A 12,331-nucleotide genomic window follows, 5' to 3' on the forward strand; every position below is an offset into this window, starting at 1 on the left:
TGCAATGCATTAATCAATTAATTAATTTAATTGAGTTTGATGATCAATGATAAATGCAATGATGAGACAAAGAAAATGTGATAGAAAATATTTGGTGTTTGCAGTGTAGATCTTACGTATGCAGGTGGTGAGTGTTGGGTCCGGGACATAGCCCGGTTTACACATACACCTGTAGCTGCCCACGGTGTTCAGACAGTTTCCATTGGGACATGCACCCTGTAGCTGGCACTCATCCAAATCTGTGAATCATCAAAATAAAAAAGACACAATAAATCCAGGGATTTTAGTATGGATTTCCTAAAAGTGTGAGACAGAAAATGTCACCACAGTCTCAATTACTACACAAATGTATGCCAGAAGTGTTTTACAGTCCATATTTTAACAATAATTTCAGTCAGCTATCTTTCATGTTGCTATCTGAAGGAATGGGTTTGAGGATTAATGTCATCAGGCAACTGTCTAAATATGCCTCATGATGCTTACTGAAGATATATCACCAAATTATCTGATATTCAAGCTTCTCCTCACAAGGTCAACAGAGACACACCACAGTATTTCAGTGAGCAAGCAAAGCAATCCAGCATCTGAATAATATAGGTGACAGCTGTTATGCCAGATTGACATAAAAGAGTTTGGATTTATCAAGAACAATAAATCAGCTGTGCTATTGAAGAGCACACTTACGATGTGATAATAAGTTGGCAATAGACACCTGAATCAAGGCTCATCTACCTGAAACCTACAACTTTAAAGACTGAAAACATAACATTTACTACACAAGGCTGACCATTTCAAATGCCCCTCCCTCCTCTAGAGAAATGTTGTCCCCAACCTTAACAGTAACCCTTCTTTTACTCAGATTAGGAGAAAATGTTTAAGTACTTTTTGTTTAAGACATTTAAGATTTCTTGTCTACAACCTTCAGAAGAAACAAAGAGCTGTCAACTGCTGTTTCATAAGGGCCAAGAATAAACTCTCAACTTCAATGCCAGCTTTGACAAGAAAGCAGTGGGCACTTTAACATTGTGCTGATGAAGACCATAAAGCATGAACAAGCAAGTACGGATCAGAACAGAATAGACACTCTGTGTGGGCTTTTCAAGGTGCAACATCGTCTGTTCTTGACCCTCAAAGGTGAGAAAAAACTACCACATCATACATTTTTTTTACAGCTACAGGATCGTGATCCAGAACAACGGCATGTTTGTGTCCAGTGACAGCTGACGTCTCAGCTCTCCCTCTACTGCATTTTAAACAGGGGTGGAAAAATTAAGCACATTTAGGGGACTTATTTATGATCTGAGATATGCGTTGTACTGAGTGCCTTCTCGTTTTAAATTTGACAATATATTTGTGATCAGAATCTGAACGTATATAATAACTACAATCAGAACCAACGGGCTCGTTGCTACAGGTCAGCCAGTATTGAAAGTAAGACTGAAGCATTCAAGGTTTTGTCCCTTAGTCTTCCTGGGATTTGGAGGAAATATACACTATGATCTTCTGAGGTTTTAATAGCTTTTCAGAATGAACAACACACTAAAACTTCAGATGAATGATCAACAACAGCAGAGATCACATCAGGTTTCACTCCTGTCAGGAACAGAAATGTGAGGCTGCAGTGACACAGACTCACCAACACTGGACATTTGAAGACAAAAAAATGTAGCCTGCTCGAAAGAATCTGCATTTCTGCTGAGGCTGCAGATGTAGAGTTAAAATCTGGAGTCAACAACATGAATCAATGAAGGCAACGTGCCTTGTGTCAACAGTTCAGACTAGTGTGATGGTGTGAGGAAAGTTTTCATTACACACTTTGGGACCTGAATACCGATCAATATTTTTTAACGTCACAGTCTATCTGACCAAGTTTGTCCCTCTGTGGCCACAGTTTACCATCGTCTAGTGGCATCTTACAGCTGGATAAGGCTCAAAATGGTTTCATGAAAATGGCAGTCAGTTCAGTGAACTTCAGTGACCTTACAAGCCCCAGAGGTAAATCCAGGTAGAACCGGAAATTAGCAGCATGAATATGCAGCTGATGAATCTGCAAAAATGGTGTGATGCGGAAAATGTGAACATGGAGAAAAATCTTTTGGAAAAGTTTACAAAATCTTGTGGAAGTAATGACTTGAAAAACTGAGATTGTTTAAGACACAGTATTATTATGGTTATTATATGATTTCTTCTGCACAACTAGCACAAACCTTGTGTTAATGAAGTCATTAGGATTTATTATTTGAAAATGATGGCAGTCAATTCAAGAGTTGATGGCAATCCATCCAATTGTTTCGAGCAATATCAGACTGAACAAACATGTTTATTGTTGCAGAGAAATCCAAAGTCAAATGTTGCAGATTAACTTTTTTTTCCATCCCCAAACACTACTGATGTTTCAAAACTCATCTGTGAAATGTGTAGACTTCAAGAAAGTCAAATTCCTTCAGTGAGAACACACTTGGCCCATATCACAGACTGTGACTCATGTCTGCATCCCAATACATTCAGTTTACAGGTGAAACGGAGTGCAAACCTTTCAGCTGGTATGTTTAAAAAGGGGTGTTATTAGCCGCCTTGGCCTGTTTACTTACTTACTTACTTTTTAAATATAATAATTCTAATTGGTGTCCTAATAAAGGAGGATATGGGAGCTCAGAGTGAGGCTGATGAAGATGTCCTTTTCATGTGGATGACCAATTTTATAATGATTTATTCATGTATCTATTGCCTTCTGTTTTCTGGCATAATCACTCCAATTACCATATAACCAGAAAACTGATGTGTTGATTTATATGTGTCTTATGAGGGATGGGCCATGATAAGGCATGACACTGAAATAACATTCAATTCCATTCATAACAATAAAAAAACTAACACAAAAGTAAAACACAGAGGAATCTGAGCCAAACCAAGTGCACATACTGTGTGTCCAAGAGTAGAAGAGAGGAGGGGCTGTTGGAAAATGATAATTATAATAAATGAGAAGAAAAGGATGCGGTGGTTTTGAGTGAGTTCCAGCTCCTCTTACAGGGTAGCCAAGTGTAGGGCTACACACAGTCACACACCCACAGACACACACACTGTGTATGGTCCGACAGCAGTCTGAAACGGCAGCGGCCCTTCTTTCTCCTGTCAGAGTCCTTTTGCTTCCAGCCACAGAGCTGGCCAACACTGTGGTTAACATGGCACTGTCCCACTTGACTGGGGCTTATGGCAAATCCAGCACCCTCTATTGTTGAAATAAGAAACAACATATGACTGTAGGAAATGGCCTCAACATAAAAATGCTTATTTCACAGGCCATTGTTGATATTTGAAGAAGGGTTAATTTAGTGCTGAAGTGTACTACTATAGACTTCAGCCACATCACATGATCTTCACTGGCGGATGGCTTCTATCTAACTCTTCTGATATTAAAGGATAGATTCAATAGATACAATTTTTCTGTCGTTAATGGTAAATGGTTTTGTATTTATATAGCGCTGTTCTAGTCTTGATGACCACTCAAAGCGCTTTACAGTACAGTTTTACATTCACCCATTCACACACACATTCACATTCATACAATGCATCTAATCGCAGCACTTTGGTATTCTATGGGGGGCCATTCAGGGTTCAGAATCTTGCCCAAGGACACTTCGGTATGCAGATGGGTCAGACTGGGGATCGAATCGTCGACCTTCAGGTTGGAGGACGACCACTCTACCCCTCAGCCACAACCGCCCAATATTTAGCTACTTTAGCTATAATCTTGATAGTGTCTTTTCACTGAAACTGTTCTGGTCAGCTGTTTAAGTCACCAATTTTGGAGCTGGTGGAGAATGTTTGCCATCTTTTGAGATAAATGAATATATACATTTTAGGACTGAGTCCTCTCTTTGTTGTTAATGTGGCAATCTTGGATAGCACATTTTGCACACCAGATCAATTGCTGCTTACTGATAAAATCCTAATTCTCTTCCACTGCATTTTGGGGGACATCAAACTGAATTGTTTGTTGGAGAAGGTGTGATATCACTTTTATGACCTCTGGAAGAAGAGCTGGAGCAACCATTGAATGGGCCACTTCCACGGGTTTCTACATCTGCTTTCAGATATCCCACAAAATCTGTCATGCCAACAGCATGCCCAAAATCGCTTCCTGTTGGGCTATTTGTCTTCATAGTAAAAGCATGGTTGTTTTGTTGCTGCAATGCCTTATATCAAGCTGCATTACAGAGCTGTTATTTTGAAAAGCGCCGTGGAGCATGTCGGGGCGAAATTCTCACAAGAACTCAAATAAATGCCCCGTCAGAATTCAAAACACATTTGGGGGGAATTGATGACAGAGAGAGTAATTTTATTCTTAAATATTGATGAATGAAGAAAAAATTGGGCTCAAGCAGAAGGGCACTTTTCTCATCCAGGGCAAAGGGGTCTATCTGTGCACGTGCCTGCTGACATAGCTGACATGCAATTTATGAACAAATAACAGCAGACCATTAAATCATTCAAACTTACATAAGCCACATGTGAACACTAGTAAAGCTAATTATTTTTTATGTTATGAAAACATGATAAATCAGGCAGGATAAACACAAAGTTTTCTGACTTGACTCTGCACCATAGACTGTTTATGAAAAGCTCTGCACACAGCATTCAGCACACAAACAAAAAAAGTCCCAGTGTTAGACCTGTTTAAAGAAGACTCAAAAACGACAAGGAAGAGTTTTGAAGTATGCCGTGGAACATTAGCACAGACCAAGCAAATATGCCCGTTTAGAGCAGGCACTGCACTAGTTTCACTAAAAAACACAAAATTCAAAGCTGTGGTGGTACCAGAGGAAAAGTCAGGGGATCAACAAAGTCAGTAGCATTCATCACCTGGGGACCATAAATATCTCAACCACAATCCATCAAGTAGATTCATATTTCACAAAGTAAGTAAAAACTTCAACCTGCCATACTGAACAACATTACACATATAAAAATAACTCTTACCTTGGCAATGCGAGCTGTTGATTCTCTTGTAGCCCTGAGGACAATCTATCAGAGGGATAGCTAATGCAGTGAAAAAAAGAAAGTAAAGTGTGAAAACACATTAGTCATTCAAAAAGTTATTGAATGATTCAGAAATATTAAACAAATACATGACATAGTATTAAATCCCAATTTCTCATCATTCAAACACTACCGCCAGTGATCATCGCTTTCATTGGGGCAGGTGTTCAGGTATTGAGTCACAGCCCTCCCATGCAAGCTGTGTCATAGACTGTATGAAAAGATGAATGACATGGTCCATAAACCCCAACTCCTCCATGTTTATAGAAAAGACATGGAACAAACTCAAGGGTCAAAATGTGTCAAATGAGATTTTCCCAAGATAGTTTAATATTTGAGCTAACTGTGATGAAATTGGTGTATTTTATACACATTTGGTTTTGTATTTATATAGCGCTTTTCTAGTATTGATGACCACTCAAAGCTCTTTACAGAACAGTTTTACATTCACCCATTCACACACACATTCATACAGTGCATCTGTTAGCAGGACTTTCTTGTTCTATGAGGGGCAATTCAGGGTTCAGCATCTTGCCCAAGGACACTTCGGCATGCAGATGGGGAAGACTGGGGATCGATCTGCCGACCTTCAGGCTAGAGGACGAACGCTCTACCATTCAGCCACAGCCGCGTTTCTGAAAAGTTTGTTTTAAATTAATTATTTGATGCTATTAAAACCGGGTGAAACATCATGATTGACAGCTGAGACTGTGTTTGGCTGTGCATGTGTATTGGCGGAACCTTGATACAACGACTCCATCTTATCTTTAAACGATGCAGACTCGGACTTCAAATGATCTCTGTCAGTTATGCACTATCCCTGCTGTTTTGTTCATAGATTGTTGCCTAATTATGTGTGATTAATTGAATGTCATTATATTCTGTATGTTATATGATCCATTTTTTATTTTAATATTTTTCAGATGTAGGCATGTCTGTTATAACATGTTTTTTCTAATAAGATTTATTGAGTATTGAGTATTTTTTATTAATAATATCACTGTTAATAATATTAAGCAATCGTATAATTTAACATTAGATCATAACAGACTTACCAGTGTTTATATTGCAACAGAATCATTGGTAGCAGGCAAAAAAAAGGAAAACATTTTTAATAATGTAAAGAAAATGACTATGAAGAAAGAATGAGATCCCCTGATGAATTAACATGAGACAGTGGGCAGAGATAGGGGGAGCTGAAGGCTGATTGGCTGGAAGCTGTTTGGAAAGCCATTAGCTCAGAATAAACCGCATATGGTTTAAATCTTTGCTGCAGGTTGGAGACGAGCCCCTGCTGTAAACCTGGACAAAGGAACACTGGGTAGGTGGTAGCCAAGCACCTGATAGCAGATTGACATTTGACTCAACAGGAAAAAACAAGGCTTTGTTTGTTCAAGCGGTAAAGCCAAATTATTTACCAGCTACCAGTTGCTCCATGGCACAAAGTGTTTTTTCACTCTTTAGTTTAAAGGGGAAAAGGTCTCATGCCACTGCCATTCCTATGGATAATTGAGGGAAGGACAAAACTTTAACTTTGTAGTGACTCCTGCTGAAATATGTGAACAGTAAGGCTGAAATGCAGTGTGGTGTTTATGAGCCAAGTGGGCTAAAAGCTGATGTAACTGATCAGTGATACACAATGTCTGACACATTTCAATGCAAAACAAGATCGAACATACTAAATTGACTGCATTGCACTTTCCCAGTATCTATTACAACTCAAATTGCTTCACACTGCAAGGAAAATTCTTCCAATTCAACACACACATTTATGGAGAGATATATATGGAGCACTTTTTTTTATTACATATCATTCGCACTCAACAATTTGGGGTTCCTTAGGAAACTTCAGCCTGCATATTAAAGGACCTGGTAAGTGGATGGTCTGCTTGCTCAAGATGTAGGAATGAAGAACAAATTAGTTAAAATCTTCTTCAAATAGAATGACTTCAATTTAAAATTCATTAAGAATTGAAGGGCACTGGAATTTTCCAAAAGAACTGACGATGGTCGAGTTGTAATGTTGGTGCCAAGATTTGTCGAGGAAGAAGCATGCACCGAACAAGCTCATGTCTCTATGCTCTCGCCTAAGGGGCAGGTGATAACACATGCAATACTCAGCAGTAACTGCAGCTATGCAGCTATGCAGCAATGCTATCGGAACTAACGATGCTACTGCACAACCCGGACGCACAACCCGGGCACACCCTTGGGCGAGAGCTTGTGTGCACTTGTGTGCACGAACGGGAATGTGGCTCCAGGCAGAAGTATAACAGAGGACATTTAGGCTAAAAACATGGTATAAATGACTCTGTCTCGAGTCAAATTTGAATGTCGGGGCTCAAGGGCACTTGGAACACACCATATGAGTAGTATGGAGGCATTTTATGTATTTTTTCTGTGTTTTTTTTTTATTTGGTCCCCCAGTTACTTTAATTGTATTGGATTTGGAATGGTTTTTACCCCTGAAAATCCCAAAGTGTTTTTTTGACACAAAGCCTTCACCCGACCCTTCATCGGCAAAGTGGTGAGTAGATAATGAGTGAATTTAAATTTTTCAGTGAACTATACCTCTAAAGCCTCTTTTAGATATTTTGAAGGGGAGGGCCGGGGTCACAGGAATTTAATTAGTTGCAATCTGAAACCTCATCACTAGATGCCACTAAATTCACATAACCTTAATTGTGTTGGCACAAACAAGACCAAACTGGATCATTTGAGTAATACATTTTTGGGGTTATATACAGGTGTACGTTATGGCCTATTTATTGATTTATTCACATTAAAGTACCACCTGTCTCCTAGGGGAACTGTAGGATTGTATTCTAGCTCTTACACCATGACATGGCTTATCTTGCCCTACATTCAATACCCATGTTCCATAGATCTATAAAGGGAATTGGGTTGAATAACCAGCTACATCATAAAAAGCACAGCCACATTCAGGCAGGCTATCCCCCCCCCCCCCCCTCCTCCCAACCCCCCCCACACACACACACACAACCACACATTCAGTTTAGCTAGGTAACAACGTCTCTAAAAAGAGCTGGGAGGCAGAGGCCAGCACCGCGTACCACCAAGATGTTTCAGTGCTTTTCCTCTCTGGAAATATCTCTTGGGGTGAAAGTCACCTGTCTTTTAAACCCAGCCCAAAACAAAAATTACCTCAAGGTTGTCTTCAGATGTCACATTCAAGCCCTTAAAAACATCTTTTGTGAGGCCATTGTGACCTTGACCTTTGACCACCGAAGTCTAATCAGTTAATCAGTGAGGCTGAGTGAACATGTGTGCCAAAGAATCCCCTTGACGTGTTCGTAAGATATTACATTCAGAATGGTGTAAAAATGACATTGACCTTTGACCACTTAATTCTAATCATGTCATCCTTGAGTATCAATTAATTGTGCCAAAAGTAATGAAATTCAGTTTGTACCAAATTTGATTTCATTCACTTTAGCTGATCTTAAAAAATATCCCCACTGTGACCTTGACCTTTGGCTACCAAAATCAAGTGAGTTGATGCTTGTGTTTCAGTGAATGTATGTGCCCGATGTGAAAGCATGCACATTTTTATTTAAGAGGTCCTTATTTGATTCTGACCTTTGACCTCCAGAAACCAAAATCAAATCAGATCACTTTTGAGTTCAAGTGAATAAAAACATTGTTCCTCAGTGCAGGCAGAGCAAAGAGGTATAAAAACAACTAAAGAAAGTAGTTGCACTTACATGGTTTATTTGGACACTTCTGGCATTTGTGGAAGCCCCAGGATGTCCCGATGGTTCCACAGCACTGCTCCTGCTTAGTGAGACCTGGCAGAGCCTTCCCACACTGTTAAATGTGATACATGTGATACATGTGATACATGTGATACATGTAACACAGTGGTAGAGGAAGACAGGGATGGAAGAGGATCAATTATTATTTATATATGATAGAAGGACACTTGCAGAGCACATTACACCCCTTCATCTCCACCCCTCCCTCCCTGACAGAGCCATATCTTTATGGCAACATTTGCTCTGTAAAATGTGACTTGGTGATTGTGACATGTGATTCATGACCTTTTCTGAAACTCATTAATAAATCAGCTTTTCATTTTACACCCCTCATCTGCAGTGCTTGATATCAATACCAAACGACATTGCTTTTTTTGGATTTTAAACGCCTTTTCTGGTCTGATTGCTTTTAATTTTTGTGTTAGTCTAGACTGGATCGGTCTTAGATATTTTCTTTTTACCGGATGCACTACGGATTAAACTGTTATTTAAATTTTTAAAATATTTGTTCACTTTATCACATATTTTCCTAGAAAGAAGAATATCTATTTGTTAAGGTACTTGATGCTAGATGGCAGCATCACTACAGGACCTCAGTAGGAGGAAAAACACTGTAACTGTCTCCTTATCATTGTAATAGACAGCTTGATTGTTTTGTATTTCATACTATGTCATGTAACCTGTCTCAACCTAGTTTTAATTGTATTGGCTGAATTTACATTTTGCAGCAAGTTCATTAATAGTGAGTCTTACTTGTTCCATGAGATGTTCTGGACTTACACAGAGCTAAAACACAGTCGGAATGTCTGACAGTGTACCTGACTGCCTGTAGTCTCCTGGAAGCAGCGGCCCAGTGTGTGTGAGGTAACAGGCTGGTACTGAGGGACCTGGTAGCCGTGCTGGCCCGGATAAACTATGTTATATCCGTGATGCTGGATCTTCTGGCTGCTGTCTGTGAGGTGGTAATTGTAGCTGGTAGATGAAGAGGAGCCTGACTGGGAACCTTTCAGCTGGTGGCCGTTGTTGTGGAAATTGTCCAGCTGGGACACCTGGTGAACCTGGACAGAGGCTTCTGGAGGATGTTTGATATGGATGTTGACGACACTGGGATTGAACACTGGAGACACAAGTCAACATGAGTGTTAACATATTTCTGAGAAAAAAAGCTGCAAAAGTGCTGCAAAGCGCAGCACTTTTGATAGGACACACAACTAATCGTAATTATTATTAAAGATGTACTTAATCGTCGTCAGGAACAGTTGCTATCTTTGCTGTCAACCAACACACTCTGATAATGGAGGGAGTTACGGTGTTTAAAAACTGTGCACACTACAACCATGTTCGCCACAGGCGAATAGCTTAGATTTTAGGCCTCTAGCTGTTGTCAGCCACTGCACATGCATTTGTGCGCAGTTTTGACAAGAAGGCATATGGGAGGGGCTGGGATGTATTGGTTGCATTTTTTTAATGTGTAGTATAATCTTGCTAGCTTTTCAAGTATTACCAACCCTAGCTTTATTATCAGTACCTCCATTCTTCTTTGGTGATTCGTCTGTTAATGGCCAAAGTTTGTGCTTGTGTTCCTGAATGTCCTTGTAATCCTTATGTTAACCTCACATGAATCAAATTTAGTTAAACTGAATTACTATATTACTTTTAAGTCAACTAATTGTTCCATAACTACAAAACAGTTTTTTTCAAGACAAGCATAACGCTGTGCTGTAAGGGAAGGAAAGGCGAAAATTCTACTTCTAAAATATTAAACTGAACCAGCTGTTATGTATAATAGTTACACCTTTAGCCTGGAGGCATTATCGTCTGATGATGGACTTGATTTGTCAAACTAGAAACGGAAACCAGAAGGCTTCTTACGTAAAATCCTCTCCTTTGCTTACCGATTTTAGATATATTCACATGCAAAATCTGTTCAAACAGATTACACCTGACGTCAGTGTCTCAGTTTTTGTATTTAATTAGTCCACGGTATGCATTGTTGCCAGTCTCTGTTCCTCTGCCTCAACTTTTTCCTTTAGTGTAACTTCAGTATATCATCATCATTTTTGTCTACTCTTAGGAGCAGTGTGTTTGGATGTGATTGGATACTGAGTTGCTCGATACACTGATAGATAGAAGAAACGCTTAATAATGGTTGAATAAAAATAATAATTAATTTGAAATATTTTCCTTTTAACATGATCACATGATTCATGTGATTCCTCTCACCCTGTATCTTGAAGAATGGATAGAGGAGGAGACAACAGGTTTTCAGAAAGTCAGAAAGTATCAACACATTTTCTCACAAATAACAATATGTAATTGCTGTATCTATTAGAGGTAAAAATCTCAATAGCTTGCTTAACTAAAACACACTAAGCTAAAAGTGCACCAGAACAAACGGACACATTATATAATGAATTGATCTTAAAATGGTTCAATGATTTAAGATTAAACAAGTTATATTGTAGGAAACAGGGGTTGTGTTACTTACAGTAGTGTGTGTACACCTGCTTTAGCCCATTTACCACTAATTATATTCTACTTAACATGATTGTTGACCACCCACCAGAGCTGCAGCAGTTTACATTTGTCACAGTGTTCCATGAAGCCTTTGAAAAGCGTAACGAGAAGTAAATGAGCTAAAACATGCTTCCTTTTGAGAAAACTGAGCGATAAGGGACAGGAAAGACTACTTTTTCCAGCGACATCTTCCATACAGCTCACAGCTGTCACTCTGCCCCTGGTATCACAGTCTTTGCCTTACACTCACCGTTACTCTGGCTGTTGCTGTAGGTCAGTGGCAGCGTGTGTGTGGAGTGGACCTGAGTTTGGCTGTAGCCGCCTGCCTGCTGCTGCTGTCGTACATTCTGAACCGGCATCTGGCAGAACTTTCCAGTAAAGTTGGGAGGACACTGACACTTGTCCCTAGAGCTGCACTTTCCACCATTTATACATGGAAGGTGACAAACCACTGAAAATAGAACAAGAAAGCCATTATGTGAATGTATAAATGACCCCGCAAACACACACCAAGAAAAATAACTTTTTCAAACTGTACTTGTGAGTGTGTTTGGATTCACATGTGTGTGACTTTTTAACACAGCTGTCAATAATTATCCTTCTGAACATGAGGATCAGACTGGGTAGCGTATCTGAAATGTTTTTTATGATGCATTTGATGCACATAGAAAGCTCAGGAAATCCAAGACGTCACATGCATGTTAACCACCTCTGTACATTAAGATTAAAGATTTGCTGTCAGGGAACAATCACTGAAAATGAACAGTGAAATAGATATTTTAAAAGAGTTATTGTCTGTTAGTAACCGCACAGTTTCACCAGACATCTATGACATGGTAAATGGTCAGTATTTACAGACAACCTGTTTGGTTTCTGATTCAAGATCTCTACTTAAACTCTGTTGGAGCCTCTACCATCACCTTCTAACAATACTTCCCATCCTTGTTTTTTTCAAAACCAGTTTATCAAAACACAAATATTTCACATTTTTCATAAAT

The 12,331-nt window shown here is 39.3% G+C and overlaps 1 protein-coding gene across 6 annotated transcripts in view; it reads right to left on the reverse strand.

Annotated features, from left to right (window-relative positions):
• Positions 1-12,331, reverse strand: part of ltbp1 (latent transforming growth factor beta binding protein 1) — a 141,356-nt gene that overhangs the window by 61,184 nt on the left and 67,841 nt on the right. For all 6 annotated transcript variants that reach the window (XM_053436747.1, XM_053436746.1, XM_053436745.1 and 3 more), the window contains 5 exons: positions 11,584-11,784; positions 9,635-9,933; positions 8,766-8,868; positions 4,981-5,040; positions 117-239 (listed from right to left, as the gene is read on the reverse strand). In XM_053436747.1, the coding sequence (XP_053292722.1) occupies positions 117-239; positions 4,981-5,040; positions 8,766-8,868; positions 9,635-9,933; positions 11,584-11,784 (786 nt within the window). The remainder of the gene's footprint in view (positions 1-116; positions 240-4,980; positions 5,041-8,765; positions 8,869-9,634; positions 9,934-11,583; positions 11,785-12,331) is intronic.

Source organism: Pleuronectes platessa, chromosome 12, assembly GCF_947347685.1.
Source record: "Pleuronectes platessa chromosome 12, fPlePla1.1, whole genome shotgun sequence".
NCBI classification, from domain to species: domain Eukaryota; kingdom Metazoa; phylum Chordata; class Actinopteri; order Pleuronectiformes; family Pleuronectidae; genus Pleuronectes; species Pleuronectes platessa.